Source organism: Penaeus vannamei, chromosome 8 (genome assembly GCF_042767895.1).
Source record: "Penaeus vannamei isolate JL-2024 chromosome 8, ASM4276789v1, whole genome shotgun sequence".
Taxonomy (NCBI): domain Eukaryota; kingdom Metazoa; phylum Arthropoda; class Malacostraca; order Decapoda; family Penaeidae; genus Penaeus; species Penaeus vannamei.
In genome coordinates this window covers 25,734,306-25,759,305 of record NC_091556.1, presented here as the reverse complement: position 1 = coordinate 25,759,305, position 25,000 = coordinate 25,734,306, and the positions used below count along the sequence as shown (strand labels likewise).

Below are 25,000 nucleotides of genomic sequence, written 5' to 3'. Positions count from 1 at the left end.
GACATGCTATGGAAGAGAAGACAGAAGTCACAGAAAAAGAGAAACGAAGATCAAAATAAAATTGGGAAACAGGCTGTGGACCCGACAACAAGGTCATTACCCAACTTCCTACTCTCGCGAATGCATTGTATATTTTTGGCAACTTCTCTACTAGGAAACGCTTTCACATGCTTCCGAGAATAACTCACTTATTTACGTTTCCAAAATGGTTCTAATGTTGCAGGCTGTCGTCGAGGCAATCTCAACCCTTGATCGGCGCTGGTCACATCTCCAGACTCGGCTTCGGAGGAGATAATCTCCTTCTCGGCGAGGATCTCTCACAGCACGAGGCCGCCCAACCGAGAGCACATGACCGGGATCCACGCGGCAGCAAAATACGTACTTCCTTTCTTTCACTTTACCCTTTCGTAACTTCTTTCGTAATATCCCCTCGGCCTTACACACTGATGACTAATGCTTTTCGTTGGATTTGGTACTATAAATGCATATGCACCGAAAGACTAATGTATGACAATGACTAAAAATTTTGGTTCGAAGGAGAGGCAGACAGACTTATCATTATTATTATTATTATTATTATTATTATTATTATTATTATTATTATTATTATTATTATTGTTATTATCGTTAACACTATTATTATCATTAACATTATTATTATTATTATTGTCATCATCACTATTATTATTATTATCGTCATCATCACTATTATTATTATTATCGTCATCATCACTATTATTATCATTATTGTTATTACTATCATTATTATTGTTATTATTACTATTAATAATATTATGATTTTTATTATCACTATTTACTATCATTACCTTTATATTTATCATTATCATTATTATCATCATTTTCATCATCATAATCGTCCACATCGTCAATATCATCATCGTTGTCATCGTCGTCGTCGTAGTCGTCATCATCATTATTACTATTATCATTGTTATCATAATTATCATTATCATTATCATATCCATTATCATATTCATTATTATTATTGTTATTATTGTTGTTATTGTTATCATTATCATCATCATTTTGCTCACTATCAGTATCATTGCTATTATTGTTACTATCATTATCATTATAATCATTAGTGTTATCATTATTTCCATTATTATTATCCTTAAAATCACTATTATCATCATCATCATCACCATCATCATAGTAGTAGTAATAGTAGTAGCAGCATTACTGTTTTCATTATTATCATTTCTATTACCATTATCATTATTATTGTTATCATTATCATTATCACCATCATTCTTAGTAATGATATTATCATTATTATTATTATAAATTTTATTATCATTATCATTATTATTATTATAAATTTTATTATCATTATCATCATTATTATCATTATTATTATTATAAATTTTATTATCATTACCATCATTATCATTATTATTATTGTTGTTGTTGTTGTTATTATCATAACAATAATAATCCTCACTGTTATTGTCAGCATTATTCTCATTATCATCATTATTAATTTTTTGTATTATTATTATCATCATTATCAATATCATTATCATTATTGCTGTTGTTATTAGTATTACTATTATTGCTATATTGATTTTTTTCTTTGTTGTTAATAATATCATTGTCGTTATTACGATTATTATTATCATTATGATTACTATCACTATTACTGTAACTAATTTTGTCATTACCATTACTATTGCTATTATTATCATTACCATCATTACCATTATCATCATCATCATCATCATCATCATCACTACCATCATCATAATAATTCTGATGATACAATTGATAATGATAATAATATTAAGAATGATAATGAACATGCTAATAATAAATGTTATCATCACTATGATCGTCTTCATCATTATTGTTGTTTTTATCATTGTTATCAATATTATCATTAGTATCATCATTTTGTGATTATTATCATTATTATTATAATTATTATCGTTATCATTATTATTATTATCATTATCATTATTATGTCTTATTATCGCTATATCATTATTGTAACAATTATCATCATCATTATCATCTTTATGGTAATTTATATTTTCTTGTCTTTACTGTTGTCGTTACTAGCATTATCATTATTATCATTTTCATTACCATTGCCGTTATTGGTCATTAGTATTAACATATTCCCCGTCATTCATTCCAACAACAGCACAAAAAGCAATTCAGACTTCGGTACAGAGAGGCGAGATTAGCCTGCGTGTTTTTTCGGGCCTCAGTGTTAGGCCGAGAGAGCTGCTTGCTCCAAGGTCTCTCTCTATAAGTACTTACTTAGACCTTGGCTCGCTGAGAGCACAGCAAAACCCGCCTGTTTCGTTTGTCTTTTCAATTTGCCTTTTTCGCTCTTTTCATTTTGCGGTTTTCGTTCTTCTCTTTCTCAGTTGTATGATATGTCTGCCTCTTCTTGACCTCATATATCATCATTCATTTTTGTCTTTTGTTTGTCTTTCTCTCTTTTTGCACATACGAACAAGAATAATTCATTTCGCCTCTCATTTCGTTCGACACCATAGATGGTAAGGGTCGTCCCAGTTCTCTCATAGAAACCCCTTCTCAAACGTGACTAAATAGATGAATGAATGGAACACACGCATACAGACACAGATGTATGTACCAGACTCGAAACAAGTTATTTTCAAAAGCCGTAACTTGCGCGGTAAAATCTTCAGTTTGTCCGAAAATGCGCGGTTCGTTCTTGCCTGACCATTGTTCTGTATTATGAAGCGTTAGTAATGGATGACACATTATTTACACTGTTTCTACGCTATTAAAGTGGGTTGCCATTGATAGCACAACCTGGTATGCTTCAGTTTAATTGATGAATCTCTTAGGTCTGCAAAAATGAATTGGTTTGGGCCAATCCACGATGCGCGCTAAACAGGCACTTCGACAACTTTGCGCGGCCAAAAACTAAGAAAGGGAGAACTGCGCGCTGAAAACTGAAAAGCGCGCAACCAGCTGTGCGCGCAATATTTTGCGCTCGAACCACAAAGTTTCCACTACATACGGAAGCCCAGGCACTCACGTGTATATAGTGGGAGGGGGGGGGTGTAGGACTGAAAGTGAGAAGTAAGGAATGACTTAAGGGAGATTTGGGAGAGAAAGGGTGGCAGAGAGCGATAGAGGGAAAGCGAGAGGGAGAGTGAAAGGAAAGGGAGGAATGAGGCGAGAGGGAAAAAGGACAAGGATTATGATAAGAATGATAATGACAGTGATTATTATAGTAATGATAATCATAATAATAATAGTATTAATAATAATGATAACATAATCATAGTGATGATAACGCTGATAATGCTAATGATGTTAATGCTAATGGTAATAATAGAAATGATAATCACAATGACGATAGTAGTTGCCATAGCAATGATAATAATATCAACAATGATAACAATAATGGTAATGATAACACTAAAAATAATGATAATGTAATGGTAACAATAACAATGATAAAAAATAATAGTAATGATAATAATAACAATGACAATAATGATGATCATATAACTAGTAATGAAAACGATAATAATAATAACAACAACAATAATAATGATAATAATAATGACAGTAATAATAATAATTTTAATGATAATGATAATAATGATAATGACAATAATGATAATGACAATAATGATAATGAATATGATAATTACAATAATTATGATAATGATAATGTCAGTGATAATGATAATTGATAATATCCATTATAATGAAAATGATAAATAGAAATTTAGCAAACGATAGTCATTCCGATGCCCCGCCATCGCCTGCAACCCATGAATCAGAACGGAAATGCTCCTCTGTCCTGCAAATACTAGGAAATGCCATCAACAAGATTACACTCACAAAACAGGTGAGGTCATGGCAGCTAAATGAAGTTCCCGAAGCAGAATCCGTACAACGTCCGCCTTGCTTTCAGGCGCTTTTCAGAATCACCTGAAGTTCTGACGTGAAGCCGAATTAAGCGATGATTTCGTGTCTGTCAGGATCGTTGGCGCTTGAGGTTCACAGACGCTGCTGTGCTTGTGCCTCATGCCTCATTCTTATATAAATAAATAATTATATATATATATAAACATACATACATATATATATATATATATTCATAATTATATACATACAAACATATACATATATATATATATATATATATATATATATATATATATACATACATATATATATATATATATATATATATATATATATATATATATATATATATATATGCATATATATATATATACATACACACAGATATATATATGTATATATATGCATACAGAGAGAGAGAGAGAGAGAGAGAGAGAGAGAGAGAGAGAGAGAGAGAGAGAGAGAGAGAGAGAGAGAGAGAGAGAGAGAGAGAGAGAGAGAGACATATAGCAACCATTCCTGTCCCCCGTCGACCGCAGGATCTCCACAGCCCTCCGTCCCGTGCTCAAAGCCTGATTATTTAGGAATTCCTGCGTGCCTTCCCCTTCCTCTCTGACTCGCCTCATTTCCTGTGGGATGTTGCTTTCCGATCGGATTGTCTCTCGCGGTGTGTCCCAGGGACTGTCATTGGCGCATTGCTCGAGTGAGACCCTGCTTGCTCCAAGAAAAGCAAATCTTCATTACTCGGTAATTTGTCTGTCCACGTCCCAGACTGCCATCAGTATGTGAGGATAGACCGCACGTTTCATGTCTGTTTGTAAGGGTGCCTGGTGTTCCCTTAAATGTCTTCTGCCTCGGTAATTCGTGTTTTGATTTTTATGATATTTCTGCGACCTTGGGTCATTATGCTGTTAAGATAGCTGATCTTTTTTCTACTCGCTGAAGTTCTTGCATTTTGGTGGCATCTTGTCCTTGCAGAATACCATGATTTTTGTTTTCTTCTCAGTAATGTGAAATTTAGATAATATGGAAAAAGTATGAATATGAATGAAAATGTATTTTTCACGATGAAATCGAAACCGATCAAATCCCTCCCTTGTGCTGTGGGTAATGTATAGTGCCATTCAAGTTTATTTGTACAATAGTGATGGTCATAGTTATGCTAATGATAATGATGATGATAATGGTAAAAATAACAATGATAATGATAATAATAATGATAATAACAATAATGATAATGATAAAAAATAATGATGATGATGATAATAATGATGATGATGATGATAATAATAATAATGATAATAATAATAATAATGATAATGATAATAATGATAATAATAATAATAATGATAATAATGATGATAATGATGATAATGATAATGATAATAATAATAATAATAATAATAATAATAATAATAATAATAATAATAATAATAATAATAATAATAATAATAATAATAATAATAATGATAATATTGATAATAATAAGAATTGTAACAATGATGGTAATAATAATAATGATAGAAATAATAATGATAGTAATAATAATTATAATGCTAATAAGAATAACAATAAGAGTAAAATAATATTCATGATAAAGATGATATTGATAGTAATGATAACAACGATAATGATACTGAAACTGATAATGGTAATAATAATGATGATAATAAGCATTATAATATTAACAGAGATGATCATAATGATGGCAATAATGATAGTGATAATAACAATGATAATAATAACAATAATAATAATAATAGTAATAATAATAGTAGTAGTAGTAACAATAATTGATAAAGATAATGATAATGGTAATGATACTACTACTACTAATAATAATAATGATAATAATAATAATAATAATGATAATTGTAAAAATGATAATGATAATAATAATAATGATAATTGTAATGATGATAATAATGAGGATAATGGTAATTATGAAAGTGATAACAATAACAATGATAATAAGAAAAATAAGAAATGTGATAGCAATTATGACGATAAAAAGGATGATGATAATGATACTAATGATAACAATAACAATGATTGTAGCGATAATAATGATAGTAATGATGATAATAATAACAATAATGATAATACTACATATGATAATGATAATAATGATAATGCGAATAATAATAATAATGATGATGATGATGATGATGATGATGATGATGATGATGATGATGATGGCGATAATAATAATAATAATAATAATAATAATAATAATAATAATAATAATAATAATAATAATAATAATAATAATAATAATAATGATAATAATGATAATAAAATCAGTGATAATAATAGTGATAATAATAATGATAATAATAATAATAATAATAATAATAATAATAATAATAATAATAATAATAATAATAATAATAATAATAATAATAATAATAATGATAATTGTAATCATAATGATAATAATGTTTATAGTACTACTACTGCTACTACTACTTCTACTACTAATGATAAGAATGATAGTAATGATAATGATGATAATAATGATAATGATAGTAATGGTAATAACAATAATATAAATAAATAATAATGATGCTAGTGGTGATGATAATAACAATGATTATACTAACAGTAATGGTAAAGGGATCTATGATATTAACAAGTGAAATAATGATTATGAAAATTACGATAATAACAACAATGGTAATTTCTAAAATGTAATCTGTTTTGTTTAGTCCTACCGTTAAATAGAATGAAGCAGATTTTGTTAGCCATCGTTTTCTACTTGCCGGGAGTGTTTTCTAATTCTACCGATTTGAAGTGACACATTAAGACTGCAATTTTATAACTAAATTTCTATTTCGTATATTAATAAGATACATACAATCGCACGAGAGAATTAATAGATTTATATTTTTCTTTGGTTTAAGTCTACGGTATTAGGAAATGATTTGATATTTAAATTTTGACAAAATTAGAAAGAATCATTTTTCCGTGTTGGTATTTTTGGTGTTGGTGGAAGAATTGCGTGGAGGTGTTGGGTGCAGGTTGAATTGGCCTTTTCCACGGTTTGAGATTACAGTGGCGACTAGGGCCTTCAGAGGATTGTTGTCAATAATGGCTTCCCCAGAAGTACTTAGCAGAATGGAACAGAGAGCCATTCAAGCTGAGCAAATGATTGATTTGCTTACAAAGCAGGTATGGTAACATAAACCTTTCACCTTTTTGGTTCTATTAAATAGCATACATTCGTGGACAGCTATGTGCTTATCCAGTTGCCTTTTATTGTTTCTTTTTTCTCTCATAACATTTCCAGGACATTAAAAGCAACTTTCGACGGACATAATTGTCGCCGGTGGGGCGAGATGAAGCGCACAGCGTGATACACTTCATTGGTCTTATTTTGATGTGCGTCAACATAGAATTTCAGATTTCTTACTTTGATAATGTCGACCAACAGTTAAATCCCAGGAGTTCAGGATTTCGAAAACGTAGAAAGCCCCAGAATTGTAGTAGGCGTACTGCTATGTTCTCAAAATTTTCTCGTCATTTTGCATGCCCAAAATCTTGATTTTACCACACAGGGCATATCTTAGGTGACATCACGGACTTGTTAAAAGAGAGAATTGGAGACAGACTCTTTATTATACTCATTGATGGATGACAGATACAAATGTAGAAAGAAATAGGTACCTGACACCCGGCGCCAGTGGGTTAAAAATTCAAGCTGTTGGTGGGTGCTGTGGACTTTGTCGCTATAGTGATATGCAATGGATACTTTTGTCATTTTCTGGTAGTTATGAAAAGCCAAAATATACCTTAACCCATTGGCGCCGGGTGTCACATACGTACATGCCATGGCTGTTGTGGACCAAACGCCGGGGGCATCATGCCATGCCCATTCCCGCGCTACTGGCTCATCGGACGGAGGTTGTTTTTCTCCATTAGTAGCGGCTTCATTTATATGGTAAAGCTTTTAGGCAATGGCACCTAAAGTGAAGGTAAACCTTCAAAATTTTAATATTTTTATAAATTTTAGCAAAATAAAAGTTTTTAGGTTCTATATGTTGCTCGCAAACTACCGATCGAGCCGTGCGCAAACAGGGGAAACTGCCAGTGCGCGCCATAAAGCCAGTGCATACGTAAACTTGACAAAATTTTTACCCGTCGCTGATGGGTTAAGTAGCTAATGATGTAATGTAGATGAATGTTTATTGGCAGATTGTGTACATGAGAATATAGTAAAAAGTGAATATATTACCTCTCCGATTGGGATTCGATCCCTCACCGCCTTTGCAAGAGATTGCAAGACGGTCACGTTATACTACACCACCCCCCACTCTAAAAGGAGTATGCAGCCAGGTGCCACCTAGTGCCATTTACATTACCTAACTACGAATACACGAGTAAGTATAGTGAGATTTTACACACACTCCCTGTGGGCATTCGGGACTTATGGAAAGAGCAGATCAAACCCCAAATCAGATAACTTGATGTGTATTCAAATGAAAGATGGAATAATGCAATACCGCATTTTATATCATGAAAGTATTGCCTCGCTGATTGGGACGCATTTTATATCATGAATGTATTTCCTCTCTGATCGGGATTCGATCCCTCACCGCCGTTGCAAGAAATTGCAAGACGTTCACTCAATCCACTATACCACCACCCACTCTAAAAGGAGCATGCAACCAGGCGCCACTTAGCGCCTTGGACATTACCTAACTACTCATACATGAGTAAGTATAGGGAGATTTTACACACACTCCCCATGGGCATTTGGGACTTATGGAAAAAAATAACAGTGAAATAAAAATAACAGTGTCACTATTGATAGCATTGGTAAAAAAAACTGTTTTCCCACTTTTTTAAGGAAAAGTGAGGTTGCAAGATCTACTAATTGACTCCTTTGTGGCTGAGCATTGGCAGAGCCATCTATGTGTAAAAACATTTAACCAAGCATTGCCAAAAGGAATGCACCATTTTCCTGTTGACATTGGGTTAATTGAATATGCCACCTATTCAGTATGCTAATTGAAGGAAGAGTCAGAAGAAATTGATAATGATTGGAGATGCATCAGTAGATAAGCCTGAACAGGTTGGAAATTTTGCTGATACCAGAAATTTAATCTCTTAAGAGATTGTATCACATGGACAGATATGTATGTTTTTTTTATGTGTATGTTATCTGTATTTCTAAAAATCATTATAATATTCATTTTTTAGCTTTCCCCTTTTATCAGTTAATTGAAGAAGCTAATTATCCAGTATGTTAATTGTTCATATTGGTAAAAGTTATTCAGCCAGCAGTTTGTTATCAGCTTAAAGCAGATGAGGAATGTTGGTTTCCTTGAATTGAGAATCTTGGGTATTGATTCTTTTATAAGATTTAATTCATACAGAACATTAGTCACAGTATACTGTATATATTTTGATTTGGTTTGCTGAGATATGGAGTAAATAAAATTTCTGGGGTACTTTAGATCTGTTTAAGAAATGAGAGAATTGTAGTTTAAATTCCATGTTTTGAGTGTAGTTATGTTGCAAGCAAGTTTTTATGTGATCTTATTTTCCACAGATTAGTCAGCTTCAGATAGCTGTTGTTGATGCTCAGAAGGACCAACTGCGAAGGGAGAACCAACACCTGAGGCAGGAAGTTGACAGCCTAAAGAGACGCCTTGTTGATCTTGAAAAGAGCCAGGGAATCAAGCAAGTAAATATTCCCCCATTTTACTTAAGAATTGTTGCCAGATTGTCTTTGTTGTTAGTGGGGTTCTTTTGAATTTATTTTGCAATTCATATGTTTTCAATATTTGTTAGGAATTGACTACTAAGAGATATTTCAGCTCAAGTAAGCAAATTAAGCTGAGTAATGCTCAAGTTTCAGCCATGGTCAGCAGGAAGAATAATTTTGATTATGCAAAAATCTTTAATTTACATACCAGAAAATGTGTCTTATGCTAGTATGCCATAGTTACTGAAGCAACGGTCATGATTTTCTTGTCTGTTCTGGGGTCCCTAGATATCCAAGCTGAGTGGATGTTAGCTACAGAGTGGAATTGGTCACTACATAGTTTTCTTCTGTAGAGAAACATCATCCCAAAAAACACAAGGTGTCTACAATATCCTCATGGTTGAACTACGCATCAAAGATAGTTGTAAATTCTATGAATATCTTCACATTTCATTTGAAAAAATTTAGGGAAGAAGTTATTAAACTAAAATTCACCCAATTTATTAATTATCATACATCATACAACAGTGCCCTATATTTTAACAGAAATTAAAAATCTGACAGTATTTTTTCCACTATCATATACCGCTGTTAGTGTAGTCAGTAATTTAAGCCAGATGTAATTATGGACTGATAAAAAACAAAAGTTGGGAGAAAGTAAATAGTATAACTGAAGGTGAGTAAAATGTTAATACTTGTTGATCATGACACAGCTTTGCCAGCTTTACGATTGCACCTCATATAAAGCTAAATTTCTGGTTGATTTCATCCATTATTGTTGTTTTTTACTTTCTGATATTTGTATATGGTATATGGTATTCCATAATTGTTCTGTGGCTCTGACTTTGTCCAACAGGGGGTAAATAATGTCGGAGATGAGCTCCATGTCTTTAGTGTTTACCTTTCTTGATCAAATGAATGTTTGTCTGAATAATTTTTAATATTTTAGTGAGGCATCATTGGTGGCTGTAATATATAATACTTATTTCTACAATACAATTTTACCTAATATGATTAGATAATCATCATTTAGACAATCAAGTAATAAGCTTCCTAGCAATTAGACTACAGTTTTTGTTTCAGCATTATCTTTCCCCCTCTAGCTGATGTGAATGACCAACACAGTGATGCCACTCTAGGCAGTGATTTTCATGTTGGTTCCCTTCACATCTGGGGAAATATCCCACTCTGTAAAGGAATCCTTGGACAGAATAGACTAGTGTGATTACCTCATGAATACTCGAGTGCCAGAGTTGAAATTACCCCATGTACTAAGGTAAAAATGCCATAGTAAGGGAGGACTGGGTTGGAGAAGCTACTCAGATGCACAGGAGAAGGCACACTAGGGTGGGAGGTAGCATTAGGAAAGCTTTCTTTGGTCTAGGAATAAAATGTGTAGCAGTACCAAATATACTAGTTTACACTCAGTACTCCATTCACACTGTTGATACTCTATTGAGACAATTCACCTGGCTGTGGCCCACAACGGAATCGGAGTGCAATCTCGAAACCAATGTCACACTGATAGGACGCCCAGCAATGTTCATTTTTCCGGGTGTCTCATATGTGGGACCCGTTGTAAATGGGTTATGTATTTCTGAAGTGAAAGAGTTGTCATCTACAAGGATTTCCCCATTTTCAGTATTATGACTTCACAAATAAAACTACTCCCAGTTCTGAGGCCATTGCAGAAGTACAACCTGCAGCCAACACATCTGCTCCACCTCCCACAGTAGCAGATAAACCTCAGCAAGAAAAACCACAGAAGGTAAGCATCTTGGTTTTCTGTGCTATGAATTGCTGAATCCTTTGCCTTTAGCTGACTGATGTTATGTCATCCCTGGAATGACCAGTTTAACTTTATTGTTATTTTTCTTTAGGCTAAAGAATTTTTTTCAGGGAACTTGCTTTATAGAGAATTCTGTTGATGAATATGCCCATTTCATGAATAGGATACAGTGGTTTAGAGTTATATATGAAACACCCAAGTGATTCTAATGTGTTCTAAATGAACCTAAATGATTTCATAAAGGAGTAATATGAAGTAGATAGAAAGTAGAAATTATTTTTTTCTTTTCATTAACTATCTCACATACATTCTTTTCATTGTCTGCCAGTATTATTTTCTGTCTCTTAATAGTATGCTTCGAGAAATACAAGTGTAAGAAGGTTAATAGAAAATTTTGTTAGTTATTGTTTACCGTGGTTCTTTACCTTTGGGGAAAATGGAAAACATATTATACTTTGGAAAAAAATGTGTAATTATGTTCAGAAATTTTGATTGCATATGTCAGAAAAGGTGTTTTAAGTTCCACACTGACCATCTATATACTGATATAAAATATACCTATAGTATGTTAGGATCACTATTATGAATTATTTTTCCCATTGCAACTCTTCACTATCATTTTGTTTAGTGGAGAACCAGCAAAATATATACCACATTTTAAAAAATTTCCCATCTGCTTACCTCAGAGTTCCTTATGAATAATCATATTAGAATGGGAATTCACCAGATTGTAAACCTATCCTTGACAAATGAAACAAACCTGGGAATGATGAGCCATGTGGTTGGCATGGCTGTAAGCTTACACAGGAATGATAACCTTGTCATTCTTATGATTAGGTCTTGTTGTTTCCAACAATACAAGTGGATGTTTTCACTTATTTAGTGGCCCATTAATTTGAATCACAAAATGTCTTTTTCATTTGAAATGAGGCTATGAAGGGAGGAAACACCAGGTAAATATGAGTGGGGTTTCATGTCATGGCTGACTTAGTTGTGGCTCCAGGTGGTGTGTCGTTTGCAATGTGGTTGACTTCGATGCGGCTCTGGGTTGACTGGTCATTCATGTCATGTTATGATGATGTGGACATTACACTTTATGCTGTTCTGTATAAGTAACCCTCATGCCCACACTATATGCCCTAGGGCATTGCCTCAGGGAGAAAGGGAAGTGTAATGCTATGGTTGGCTACTGTTTTGTATGAAGGGCAAATTTTAGCACATGAATTATTCCCCTACTATGCCTAGAAGATGTCATGCACCAAAACGTGGCACTCTCTTGCTGTTGATGTGAACCTGTAAGTAACCTTCACTCTTGTTTACGAGATCAGTCTCATGTCAACTACTCACATTGTCTTTTAGTGTTCAGCCAATGAGACTGTCTTGAAACATGAAGCACAGAAGGGAAGTACTGAAGCTGTGGTGGCAGCAGCCATGTATATCACTACATGTAATCTTGTATTAATATGAGATGTAAAAATGAGTGATTTTTTAGTTTCTGGGTGGCTACAAAATCGGCGCCCTGGTTGGCCCGGACTCTGCCTGCACCCCGACCATGGCCTGCTGCTGAGTCGGAGCGCGAGCCCCGATACAGCATCACGCCGGTGGGACGCCTGGCAATTTTTTTTTATAGGTGTCTCGTATGTGGGACACCTGTCGTAAATGGGTTAATAAAGCCATGTTCAACTTTGTACAAAGTGAGTACCATACCTTATTTATTGAAATGGTCTTTAATGTACATAATCAGGCTACTTCAGGTGCAATCTAGCAACTAAAATGCAGATCATGCAACTATGAATAAGCAAAAATATTAAAATTATATTTTGCTACAAGTAATATAAAAATAATAACATCACTCTGGTGTGGTGCGGTGAGTGATATGCACCAGGGTCCTGGAGGTAAGCTCAGTTGGCTTTGCACACTACCCGGAGTTAAGATCAAATGAACCCTATATTCTCCTGTAGGCAATAGGTTAACCCCAAGCCGCCGGGCATGGCATGTACATACATGCTATTGCCCATTGTGCGTGTTGAATTTAGTAAATGTTTTTTCATATAGATGGCTCCACAAGTACTGTCACCAATGAGCCAATTATGTGAACTACCTGTCTAACCTGTTTATCCTTTTCCTTGATATTTGATAATATTTTCTAATTTTCAGTATTGCTGTTAGTAATGTCAGTAATAGTATAGTAATCATAATGTTTATAACAAAAATAAGTGTCAATATTGAAAGCATAACTAAAGAAAAATAAGTGTTTTCCTGCATTTTCAAGGAAAAGTGAGGTCGCAAGATCTACTAATTGACTCCTTTGTAGCTAAGCATTGGCAGAGCCATCTATGTGTAGATACATTTTACCAAGCATTGCCAAAGGGAATACATTATTTTTCTGTCGACATTGTGTTAAAGACCTTGTTGGTGGAGGGAGTTGGTACAAGGGTTCTGAGTAACCCCATCTTTTGGAATAAACAGATTTATGCACTTTTTGATGCTGTCTGCCCTGTTGAGCATAGGAAATGGTTAAGCATAATGAATTAAACATGAAATGTATAAGACATACTCTGTGAAATAGAAATGTATTCCTTGCACTGTGAAAGCATATCAGGAACCTTTAACTATTTAGGCTGGTTTTCTTGGCCTGAATTAAATTCACACATCTGTTCAGACAGAAATGGCTGTTTGTAAATAACCATGAATAGGTAACATTATGTCTCTCAGCCTTAGATATTTGAAAATGAACAACTTTGGCTAATTAACACAATCATGGAAATGTTTTTTCTTAGCATAAGGTATAAATACTTAGTTTATGCACTTGTTAGCAATATAATTCTAATTGAGAATACCTGACCAATATAGGGAAAGTGAAATATTTAATGGTATTTTATATAGTTTTATTGGAAATTTTATTTGAATTTTTCGCTTGGTGTCAGTAATGAACTGCCTCTGGGAGCCATGGGCATGATATTCCCTTGGTTAATCGCCTAGCCCTTACCCTGTATGGGGACCCTGAGGGTTAGACCATTTCCTTTCCCAATTTATTTCAGGCTCACTATGGTCAATAATGAAGATCTTTTAGCCTTATTAGAGGCATTAAGGCTTGCTCCTTCATAAACTAGCCTATCTAAATTTGATTTCATGGGTTTCCTAAACCCCTACCTCTTCAACCATGACTCTGACTACTGTTACTAATACTCCCTCCTCATGTTTACTGACAACTCTATCCATTCTGAACCACACAATCAGGTCATTACTCAATCTTCAGAAAGTACCCTTTCCTCTCTCCCAACATTGCCCACTCCATCTGCTACTGCACAATCCTTTTCATTGTCTACCCCCTCCTCTCTTCATCCATATTGTCCTCCCCCACAGTACTACTTTACTCCTCACCACCCCATCTCCCCGCCCTCTTCCTTCCACTACTTCTACCTGTACAAACCTTTTGATTACTCTCTTCAGCTCAGTCAAATGGGATCGATTCCTTTTGATTCCCCCTACAGCCCCTTACTTAGACAGAACCCTTCTCTTCTAACAATGTCTCCAAAAACAAGTAGGCAAAGTTTCCTTTTGCAGTTGTTCTGATCGTCCATGCCTTGTCACAGCTATATCTGAATCCAAGCTTGTGCGCTATCTACCCTGACTGACCTCACTGGCAAACCTATTCCTGCTGAACCTCACTCCTCTCTGTTTCTGTTCACCCAACTGATTGTCCTATGTATGACAAAAACTGGTCAGACTGTGAAAACGACCTACTTGCCTGACTTGTTAATTGTGATGCAGTGACAGTACAGTGCTACACTATGCCTCCCAGAGGATAGTGCAAGTCTATCACCAATATTGCCAAGATTAGCTTCCATAGACATGACCACCTCCATGGAGTTTAAATTGGTGGAGTGTCCTGCCCTGTACAACCATATGGACCCCTTCCTTGTCAGTGTCAGAAATGTTGGTGTTTTGGCTACCCAGCCAAATACTATCACTCCACAGCCTGCTGCCCACTATGTGCCTAACATATTCATGACTTCAAATTGTCCTGCTCAGTCACATATGTGTGCCAATTGCAGTGACTCCGAAAATATATTTTATAGGATCTGCCCTGCCTATAAGCTCAAGTGAGGTAGCAGTTCTCAGATTCAAACTAAGCCTCACTCTATGCAAGGCCAGACAGGAAGCACAATGATGAGGTTTGTCTCTCTCTTCCTGTTCCAAAACTGTCCTTTGCTCTCCTCCTGTTCCATCTTCTCAATATGCTCTGCTCCCCTCTCCCCCAGTTAAATTCATTTTCCAGTCTAAATCCAGATGCTCCAATCTCTACCACTTCTCTGATGTTAACCTCTCCTCCTCACTTTACCTTTTGCATCAGACAACCTAAACATTCCACTCCATCTTTGCCTACCACATCCTCTCCTAAATCCTCCTCTTCCTCTGCTCCTTGAATATCTATCTCCCTTCTCCTTACAAGAGAATGTTTGCTTCTCAAACCTCCTCACCCAACTCCCGTCTAGAAAATCCAGAATCTCCTAGACATGACCCAAGAGAATGTTGACCTCTCTCATCCACCCTCCAATGCTTCTGTTCCTATTCCCTCTGCATTCAAAGTTTGCCGATATCCATTGTCCTCCCCCTCAAGTTCCCTCTATCTCTCTTCCTCCCACTTTTTCCCAACACACCCCATACTCTCCTTCTGTATGTGCACCATTACTTCTTTGTTCCCCATTATTCTTACCTCTCCCACCTGAATGCTCTCGTGAATCCCTTCTTTTGTAACAGTGTTCCCTCCCCTCCTGACATTCTTCCTGATATTTCACCACCTCCCCCAGTCCCCCTATCTCATTCCCAAGATTCTTCTCCTGCTACTTCTCTAACAGCCATCTCTACCTGTATTTCCTGTTGATTGTTTCATAATAGCTTTTTTGCCAGTTTTCCTCAAACAATATTCCTATTGCTTCCTCAGCCACACACTCCATTCCATTCAATTGTTCTATATCCTTAACCCTTTCTTTACTACTCTCTGATTCACTTCATTTGCACGCTCTCTTTACCCTTTTCTTTATCATACTATCCTATAACACTATAACCTCTGACATCTAATACATTTATTAGTTTCAATCATTAGCCATTAATCATTTATTATTTTGAAAAATATGGCAGGTGTGCAGAAGATCAAAATTATGGTAGATATATAAGAACAGTATAAAGGAAACTGGGATTTATGATACTTAATTTTTTTGCTTGTGTGCAGTTCAGACCAAAACTACTCTTAATTGTCTTTGATAAATCTTTAGGAAAAGAAGGAGAAGAAAAAGGCAGAAGGTGAAAAGAAAGGAGGTGGAGGAAAGAAGCCAGAGGAAGAAGCAGCTGTTGATGTTTCTCGCCTTGATTTTCGAGTTGGGAGGATTGTTACAGCAAAGAAACATCCCGATGCTGATTCTCTCTATGTTGAAGAGGTATCTGATTTTGTCCCCCCACCTTCAAGATATAATTTTTTTCACAGCCTGTATGCTTGTCCATATTTGATTTTACAAAAATAAAATGAGATCTACACAGACATATGCTTGCACACACTTTGGCATAATGAACAAACACATGCTTATCCAGAAATACAATAACATGAGAAATAAAGTATATTTAGTACTTAGCAAGAAATGATTACAAGTATATTGATAGTATTTGAGTTATATTATTCACACTCATTGAAGTTTCTGCTTCCAGGTTGATATTGCAGAAGGGAAGTTCCGTACAGTTGTCTCAGGGCTTGTGCGGTTTATACCAGAAGCAGAAATGCAGAATCGCATGGTAGTATTATTGTGTAATCTAAAACCAGCCAAAATGCGGGGTGTTTTATCTGAGGCAATGGTTATGTGTGCCTCAACCCCTGAGAAGGTAAGGGTCAGTTAATAGATTTACTCTTCACTTAGCACATGAAATATAATGTCAGTTTTTCCATTGATTGTATTTTTAGCATGAAGAAAGATCAATTTTTGTTTCATGAGGATAGCACATTAGTTGGAGTTGAAGTAGTTTGCTTCAAATCTGATATGAAAGTCAAGCCAAAATGTTCTTTATAAACTTCTAAAGCTGAAATTCTGCTAACCTTATCTGACTGTGGAGCCAGACACTAGATGGGGATTATTCCCAGTTTGGCCTAGCCTTGTCACTCTGAGGAACTAAGGAAGCAGGACCACTGGCATTCTCTGCCCAGATCCTGCTAATGTTTTTGCTTGCAATGATGACCTCATGTCTGTGTTTGTTGTGGAACTTCAAAGATATAATTATGTAGTTATAAAACCATTAAAGACTATTGAGCCAGCTTGTATGACCAAAATGGCTGGCTGAGACATCCACAGGAGGAGCTCTGGGGTTAGGGCTATTGGAAATTAAGCTTCAGAATTACTTATTTTTTTATTCTTGCCTTAGCCTATTGGACCTGAATGACGTTAGGGCACATCATGGAAAAAGTTGATCAAGGGGTAGGTGATGTGAACATGCTGTCATCTGGCAAATTGGCCGTGGTCTGGGTGACACGAACTTACTGTCATGAATGAAGACCAAGGTGCCAGAAAAGACTTGCCACAAGTGCACAAACCTCTTGGAGTGTGATTTGCCTCATTTAGTGCTTAGAAGGAGGCTTTAGCATTATTCCCATTGATAAACGAATGTGGAATGTAATGTGCGTAAGCAGTGACTGGAAGAGCACCGGCTCCAGAGAGAACGCCATTTCCATGCTGCGCACCATATTCCTGGCGACTGTGACCAGCGGTGCAGGTTGTATTATGTAAGAGTGAAAATTACAAACAAATGAGATATATAACACAAATGACCAATTGCTCCATATTTTTTTTTGCTTTACATTGAGTTATTTACTGCATAGAGAGATGATATGGAGTCTGTACAAGGAAAATAAGCTATTATCATCTGGATAAAGCAAATCAAAAGAAATATGGACATTGAAAAATGGTGATACTGTTAAAAAAGTTTACTCAAAATAACTTTGCAAACAGGGAGGCACAGAGTCTTGTCACCACACAAGGGTGTTCATGTGTGCCTGGCCTAAATGCCCCATGCCTGGGATGTTGACTACTTACATCACCCATTGCCTGTGTTTTCAGCACTGTGATGTGCGTGATGCAACCGGATCCAGTGGGTTAAAAATATTATGTATAAATTGTGTTGTCTATTTATTTGTTTTTTATTTATTTATTTTTAAAATTCTTTAAATTTGATTTATTTTTCTTTTGCCACAGGTTGAGATACTTGCTCCACCGGAAGGAAGTCAGCCTGGTGACCTTGTAGAATTTGAGGGTTACACCCGCAATCCAGATGCCGTCCTCAACCCCAAAAAGAAGATATTTGAAACTTGTGCACCTGATCTCAAGACTGATCAAAACAAAGTCGCAGTGTTTAAGGGAGTTCCATTTACAGTGCCTGGTAAAGGTGTTGTTGTTGCACAGACTCTAGCTAATGTCCAGGTTAAGTAATGATAACCATGTTGCCTATTAAATCTTACAGTGCACATATGTATTTTTTTCTATCCATTGCTGGGGTACAAGCTTTTTTGTAGAGGTAAATTTTCAATATCAGATTTTGGGTGCAAAGATAGTACAACAAAATCTTTTTACTTGATGCATTTGATACACAAACATATTCAAGACAGGCAGGGGGTATTGGGTCAGTTGCTCTGAGATTTTTCGCTGATGTATTTGTTGACAGTAAAATTATCTCTTCAAGATGTTTATTATTCACCTCAATTTTTCTTATGGTTATAAATATAATAAAGAAACATTTATTAGGAAGAAGTGATAAGTTGAGAAGGTTAATAAAGGAAAAAGAAAAAAAGAATTAAATAAATTCATGAGTGCAAGATATGTCCATTTATTTTAGTAGCCTTGATTCCTCACATAGCAACATATACATTTAGTTTTATAGTCATACTCATAGATATGCAATATCTTCGTTGATATACATAACATTCATGTAAATGATGTAACATATTTCTTCAAGAAAAGTATGTAACAAAACTTGTAGTATGTATGATTATATACAGAAGTAGATAGTGGTAAAATACATATAAAGACTTTTGAGCACATTTTAAGTATTTTCTAAAATTAAGGTTACAGAAAAAAGAATTTACTTAGAAGTAATACATGTATCATATATATTATAACCAATACTAGAAAAAAAGAATGGTGCACAGTTACCAACATGAGCATGATAATCTTTTTTTTGCGATACTTATTGATGCATTAGTAAAAGACGCCCAGTACAAACATTTCACATTCACAAATCTTTGTTTTAACACAGTAGAAGACCCTAACAAGAAAAACATCTATTTCACTTTAGGTCACAGAAAAAAAAAATCAATACAGATTGATTGCATTTGACTCATTTAAAGTTGAATATGGGGTCTTCTGACAAGACCAGAAATGAGAAACAAAGGTGCTTTTTTGAAAGATTATTTACATCTCACATGTATTACACACCTAATTTCCAGTAGTTTATTGTCTAGTAGGTACGAAGAATGGATTATGTTAGCAGGCAGTGTTGTATGGTCTGTTCAAAGAAATACAGTAAAATGTGGGGACCATCCATTCATCATAGAGACTTAATTACTATGGAACTTTCCATATACATTTACACATCAGAAGTTTGCTTGTAGTCATTGTACAGTGTCCTAACTTTAGGTTTTGGCATTGGGGTGAGATTAAATGAGAGCCCTTTGCTTGGCACTGTCCCAAATTATGAAGGTCTTTCTATTTATTTATACATTTCCAAGAGTTCAAATCAGTATGAAGGCAGAAATATTAAAGGTCATATCAATTATGAAAGTAAATTTAGGAAGAGTTGAATCTGAAGAAGAAAATAAATGGCCTTTTACTGAGTAAGTTTAGAATATTGTGATACCTTAATAGGCTTGCTCATCTATGAGATAGATTTGAATCTTAAAGCCAAAAAAAGTTTTGTTTTAATCATCAGAATTTGCAACAGTAGGGTTTGAAAGGGTTATGTAGTCCATTCTTTTGGCAGAATTTTTACTCTTTTGATTTTATATCAAGAACATTTTTGTGATGTGAAAGCTCTGAACTTGTAATCTTTTCAAATATCAGAAAAATATGTGTGATGCGTTAGTGCTGTCAAGTGGAGATTCTTTTATGTTTTGCCAATTGCAAAACAAAAAAGTATGATACAACATTACAATTTCTTTCTTCAGTAGTAAAGTACATTATGATAACATAATGCAGAGATGACAGCAGCTATTGGTATTTTTTTTTAATTTTAGCTCAATGAAAGAAGAATTAAAAATGTGCCTGGATGAAAGTTGAGCATAGCACATCCTTGTTATATACAATGCATTTCTAACTTGAATAAATCAGACAATGTTACAGTATCAATGTCTTTTTTCTTGTATGGTAGGCATGAAGAAATACTGGTAATGCTGACAATTTGAAATACTGTATTAAACATGTTTAGGCAAAGGTCTCTGAATATAAGGCTATAAACTCTATATTTCTTAGGTATCTCTGAGAAAGAATAAAACAATCTTATATGCTAGTTGCCTTCTAGTTTATGTAGAAAGAGGTGCTGCATATTGACTTTATTGTAAACTAATACTGTATAATGACTAGAAAGATCACTTTCTTGAAGAAAGAATACTTATATATACCTAAAAGAAAATTTACTATGTATTAAGATTTCTGTTTTTTATGTACTGATATTATGAAACATTATGTGATGAGTGAAGGAAGGGAGATAAAGAATGGAAAGATTTACAAATATTCCAAATTACTGAATTGTTGCCCATAGATAGCCTTTCTTTTTCAGAGTAGGAGGCCTTGAAATACACTAAGTGATGCAAAGGCCACAGGGAGGATGCCATTTATGAAAGAGAAGAGAAGGGGGTGCTAATTAAGATCCTTGGAAGCAGTAAAAGTTTTGAATTCTTTATACACTCACTTTAAAATATTTATAATTGCTATTTTCTTTCACGCTCTCTCTTTTAAGCCAGTCAATCTGTGTAGATAAATATGCAGTTACATTTACATTAGCACACATACATTTCTTAAACACAGCATACTGGAAATAACATGAGAGGAATGTATTACACATAATTTACTGAAAATATAAAATGATATTTTAATCTAGAAGTAATGTAGAATTTTACATTTGAGAAACACCTCCAAAAATATCTTAGGATATTATATTTGGCATAACTGTAGTTGAACAGACAGTGGACTGCTTGGTTGATGCTTTGGCACATGTCCTCCGAATTTCTGTGTCCACTCCATTTCTTATCTTTTCCGAATTTCTATATTTCCATTTTCTGGTCGAGCCTTAAGATTCCTGAAGAGCATGTCACATGTTATTCACTTTATATGATTTATGTTGGAAAATAAATATTGATGTTAGTTATGTAATATTTAGAATGTTTTCTTAGTAATGATCTTTGTCCGACAATTATGATAAATATCTACTTTAGGGTAATGGTTGATATCTGTCTGCATTCTTCGTTTCTTACTAAAGTAAGAAACGAAGAATGTAGACAGATATCAACCAACCTAAAATGGGAAAATAAGAAAAAATATTTGATTTCTTCCAGAAAATGTAATGCTCATTAGGGGTAAAAGCTTCAGCCATATTAGTTAGCCAATAAGGAAGTTATGGTCTGTTCGTGAAGACTGATGTACTACTTGTGGAGTAGTTTATATACTAGGATGCTTTCAGGACTTGAACAGTGTGAAATCTCTGTCAGGCTTTAGTTATCTGTTATACAGTGATATCGAAAAAATATAGACATGCTGTATTGTTACAGGCACTGGCATGATAAAAAAATAGTTATGTATCTTCGAGTTTTTATTTTTTGTTCATGTGTGTATAACTGGTGACTGAGTAGGTAGCAGATATTACCGTGACTGTATATGAGAGAAAGGTATGTAAAATGAAATCTCTGCTGTACGTATTCTAAACATACAGAGTGAATCTAAAATAAAAAAGTGAGGGTATGACAGAGTAAGGATTCGGAACAAGATATATTACAGAACAAGGTTAGGCCTGAGTACAAGGATGAAAAAGTAGGTCGATTTTGAAAGAACATCGGCAACATGCTGTCAAGCAGTATGCCCATGATTGCTGAAGATGCCAGGATGTAGCAAGAGCCAGGGAGTGTGCAGCAGATGCTTTGGGAATGTGGTCTCTAGTCATACCGGTGATCGGAGTGGTTCTTCCTCCTGCTGTGTCTCCTGGAGGACCGACGGGCAGAGGAGGGCTGCAGAGGCGTTGTCAGTTCTTCCAAGGGCACAAGCTCCAGCGACCCCGGTTCTTCCTTGGGCTCGGGTGTGCTACTGTCTCTCGGGCAAAGGGGTGTGTGCACTCCCCCGTCGCTCGAGTTCATGATCGCGTCGCCTCGCCCTGAAGCGGCGTTTTCTACGCCTGCGTCCAAGATCTTATGGGTGTAGTGGAGGGGCTCCGAGGCCCGTGGGAGGACTGATGTGTACACACAGATGGGCACCTTGGAGCTGAGAAGCCGCTGGTCGCTGGAGGGAGGCATATCGGTCACTTCGGTGTTTAGACGACTCCGGAAGGATGAGCACCACTTCCCTGGCAAGGGAGGAGAGGGTAGGGGAGGAGGTAAGGACATGTCTTATGAGGCACGGCTAAGGCTGGTTAGCGGGAAAAACAGTGACATTGGGGCTTTTTGCTATCCTAATCCAATAAAAGGATGGCTTCCTGACTTTTTCTTATTGTTATGATGAGTACTACTGCTACTGCTGCTGCTGCTGCCCCTGCTTTTACTACTATTACTACTACTACTACTACTACTACTACTACTACTAGTACTACTACCACTACTACTCATAATACTACTACTACTACTACTACTACTACTCATAATACTACTACAACTACTACTACTACAACTGCTACTACAACAACAGCAACAACAACAACTACAACTACAACAGCAACAACAACAAAAACAACTACTACTGCTACCACTACTACTACTACAATAACAATTACTACTACTACAACAATAACAACTACTTCTACTACTACTACTACTACTACAACTATTACCACTACTACTACAACTATTACTACTACAACTATTACAACTACTATAACAACAACAACAACAGCAACAACAACAACAACTACTACTACAACTGCTACTACCACTACTACTACTACTATTACTACCACTACAACTACTACTATTACTACTACACTTACTATTACTACTACTACTACTTCTACAACAACTATTACTACTACAGCTACTTTTACTTTTACTACTACCATCATCATCATTATCGTCTTTATGGTTGTTAATATTATTATTATCATTATTGTTATTGTTGCTGCTGTAGTTGTTATCAGTATTACAATTATTGTCATTATTATTATCATTAGTATCATTATTGTCATTATCATTAACATTTTCTTGATTTGATATTCGGTGGCAAAGAAAATTGTAAATCTAAGCTTAGGTAATTTCTCACACACACAGACACACACAAACACACGCACATGCACGGGAGACACCGACACAAACACACGCACAGGCACATGTACACAGACACAGACACCGACACACACACACACACATACACATACACACACACTCACTCACTCACTCACTCACTCACACACACACACACACACACACACACACACACACACACACACACACACACACACACACACACACACACACACACACACACACGCACGCACAGGGGCACACGAACACATACAGCAACACAAAAACACACACAACCATACACGTAAGTGTGTGTTTTTATATGTTTGTACACCATCAGCCATTAACACTCATGTTCTAGGAAAGACGAAATAACATTTTCACAGGTGTTTAGACAGTGTGATTATAAGTGATTTAAAAAACAAACAAACATTATCCAGTATTTTGAATCGAACTCATGCTACAGACTTATTTCCCCCTGCCAGTCGCCATTGACTTCAAGTTTCAGCAGCAGCAGTGCCCTCGTCTTGTCCCTCCAAACACTGGTAAAGACACTCGATCAGCTGACCTGTGCGGTTCGACCTGCTCCGGTTGCTCTTGCCGTTCGTGGAGCTCCGCACGGAACGCCAAGCGTGTCCTGCACGGAGCCGCACGGGGGCCGTCGACAGCGTGTACAGCACTGGGTTGACGGCTGCGTTCAACGGCAGGACGAAGACGGCGATCCACGCAAAAACCTGGAAGTGGGGACTGGCATGAGGAAGGGGAGGTGAGAGAAAAGAGGAAGAGGGAGAGGGAGAGGTAGAGGGGAAGGGAGAGGAAGAGGGAGAGGGGAAAGGAAAGGGTAAAGGGGGAGGGGGACGGAGAATGAGAGAAGAGGGAGAGGGGAAAGGGGGAGGGAGACGGAGAATGAGAGGAGAGGGAGAGGGAGAGGAAGAGGGGGCGGGGAAGGGAGAGGGAGATGGATATGGAGACAGAGATGGTCTGAGAGTGGCCAGACGTTCCTGGAGGTCACGCTCTTTGCCACCAATCACGGCGGCGTGTTGAGGCACACTCTTGAACTCTGCATTGTTACATTTTTCTCCAAGGAAATCTGTCGCTCAAGACTGTCATTGCGGACTGCGACATCTTTTACTTCCTTGCAGTT

The 25,000-nt window shown here is 35.8% G+C and overlaps 2 protein-coding genes across 2 annotated transcripts; one reads left to right on the top strand and one right to left on the bottom strand.

Annotated features, from left to right (window-relative positions):
• The first annotated feature begins 6,845 nt into the window (after window positions 1–6,845).
• AIMP1 (aaRS-interacting multifunctional protein 1) lies at window positions 6,846–19,105 on the top strand. Its single transcript, XM_027366794.2, has 6 exons — window positions 6,846–7,056; window positions 9,440–9,574; window positions 11,238–11,363; window positions 16,664–16,825; window positions 17,091–17,261; window positions 18,623–19,105. The coding sequence occupies exons 1-6, from the start codon at window positions 6,976–6,978 to the stop codon at window positions 18,854–18,856; spliced, it is 909 nt and encodes a 302-aa protein (XP_027222595.1). The 5' UTR covers window positions 6,846–6,975; the 3' UTR covers window positions 18,857–19,105.
• Window positions 19,106–19,234: 129 nt separating this feature from the next.
• On the bottom strand, window positions 19,235–24,590 carry LOC113814755 (G-protein coupled receptor GRL101; the record flags this gene model as incomplete). The annotated part of the gene is given in 3 exon segments (XM_070124448.1): window positions 19,235–21,716; window positions 22,577–22,970; window positions 24,425–24,590. Coding segments are annotated over 3 exon segments (612 nt in total), but the record flags the coding sequence as incomplete, so codon positions are not given.
• Window positions 24,591–25,000: the final 410 nt, after the last annotated feature.

Bases quoted from the DNA above. Each gene is read 5' to 3' on its own strand.
- AIMP1 (XM_027366794.2), top strand. From the start codon at position 6,976: ATGGCTTCCCCAGAAGTACTTAGCAGAATGGAACAGAGAGCCATTCAA. The intron at 7,057-9,439 runs GTATGGTAACAT...TATTTTCCACAG, and splicing joins TTGATTTGCTTACAAAGCAG to ATTAGTCAGCTTCAGATAGC. The intron at 17,262-18,622 runs GTAAGGGTCAGT...CTTTTGCCACAG, and splicing joins GTGCCTCAACCCCTGAGAAG to GTTGAGATACTTGCTCCACC.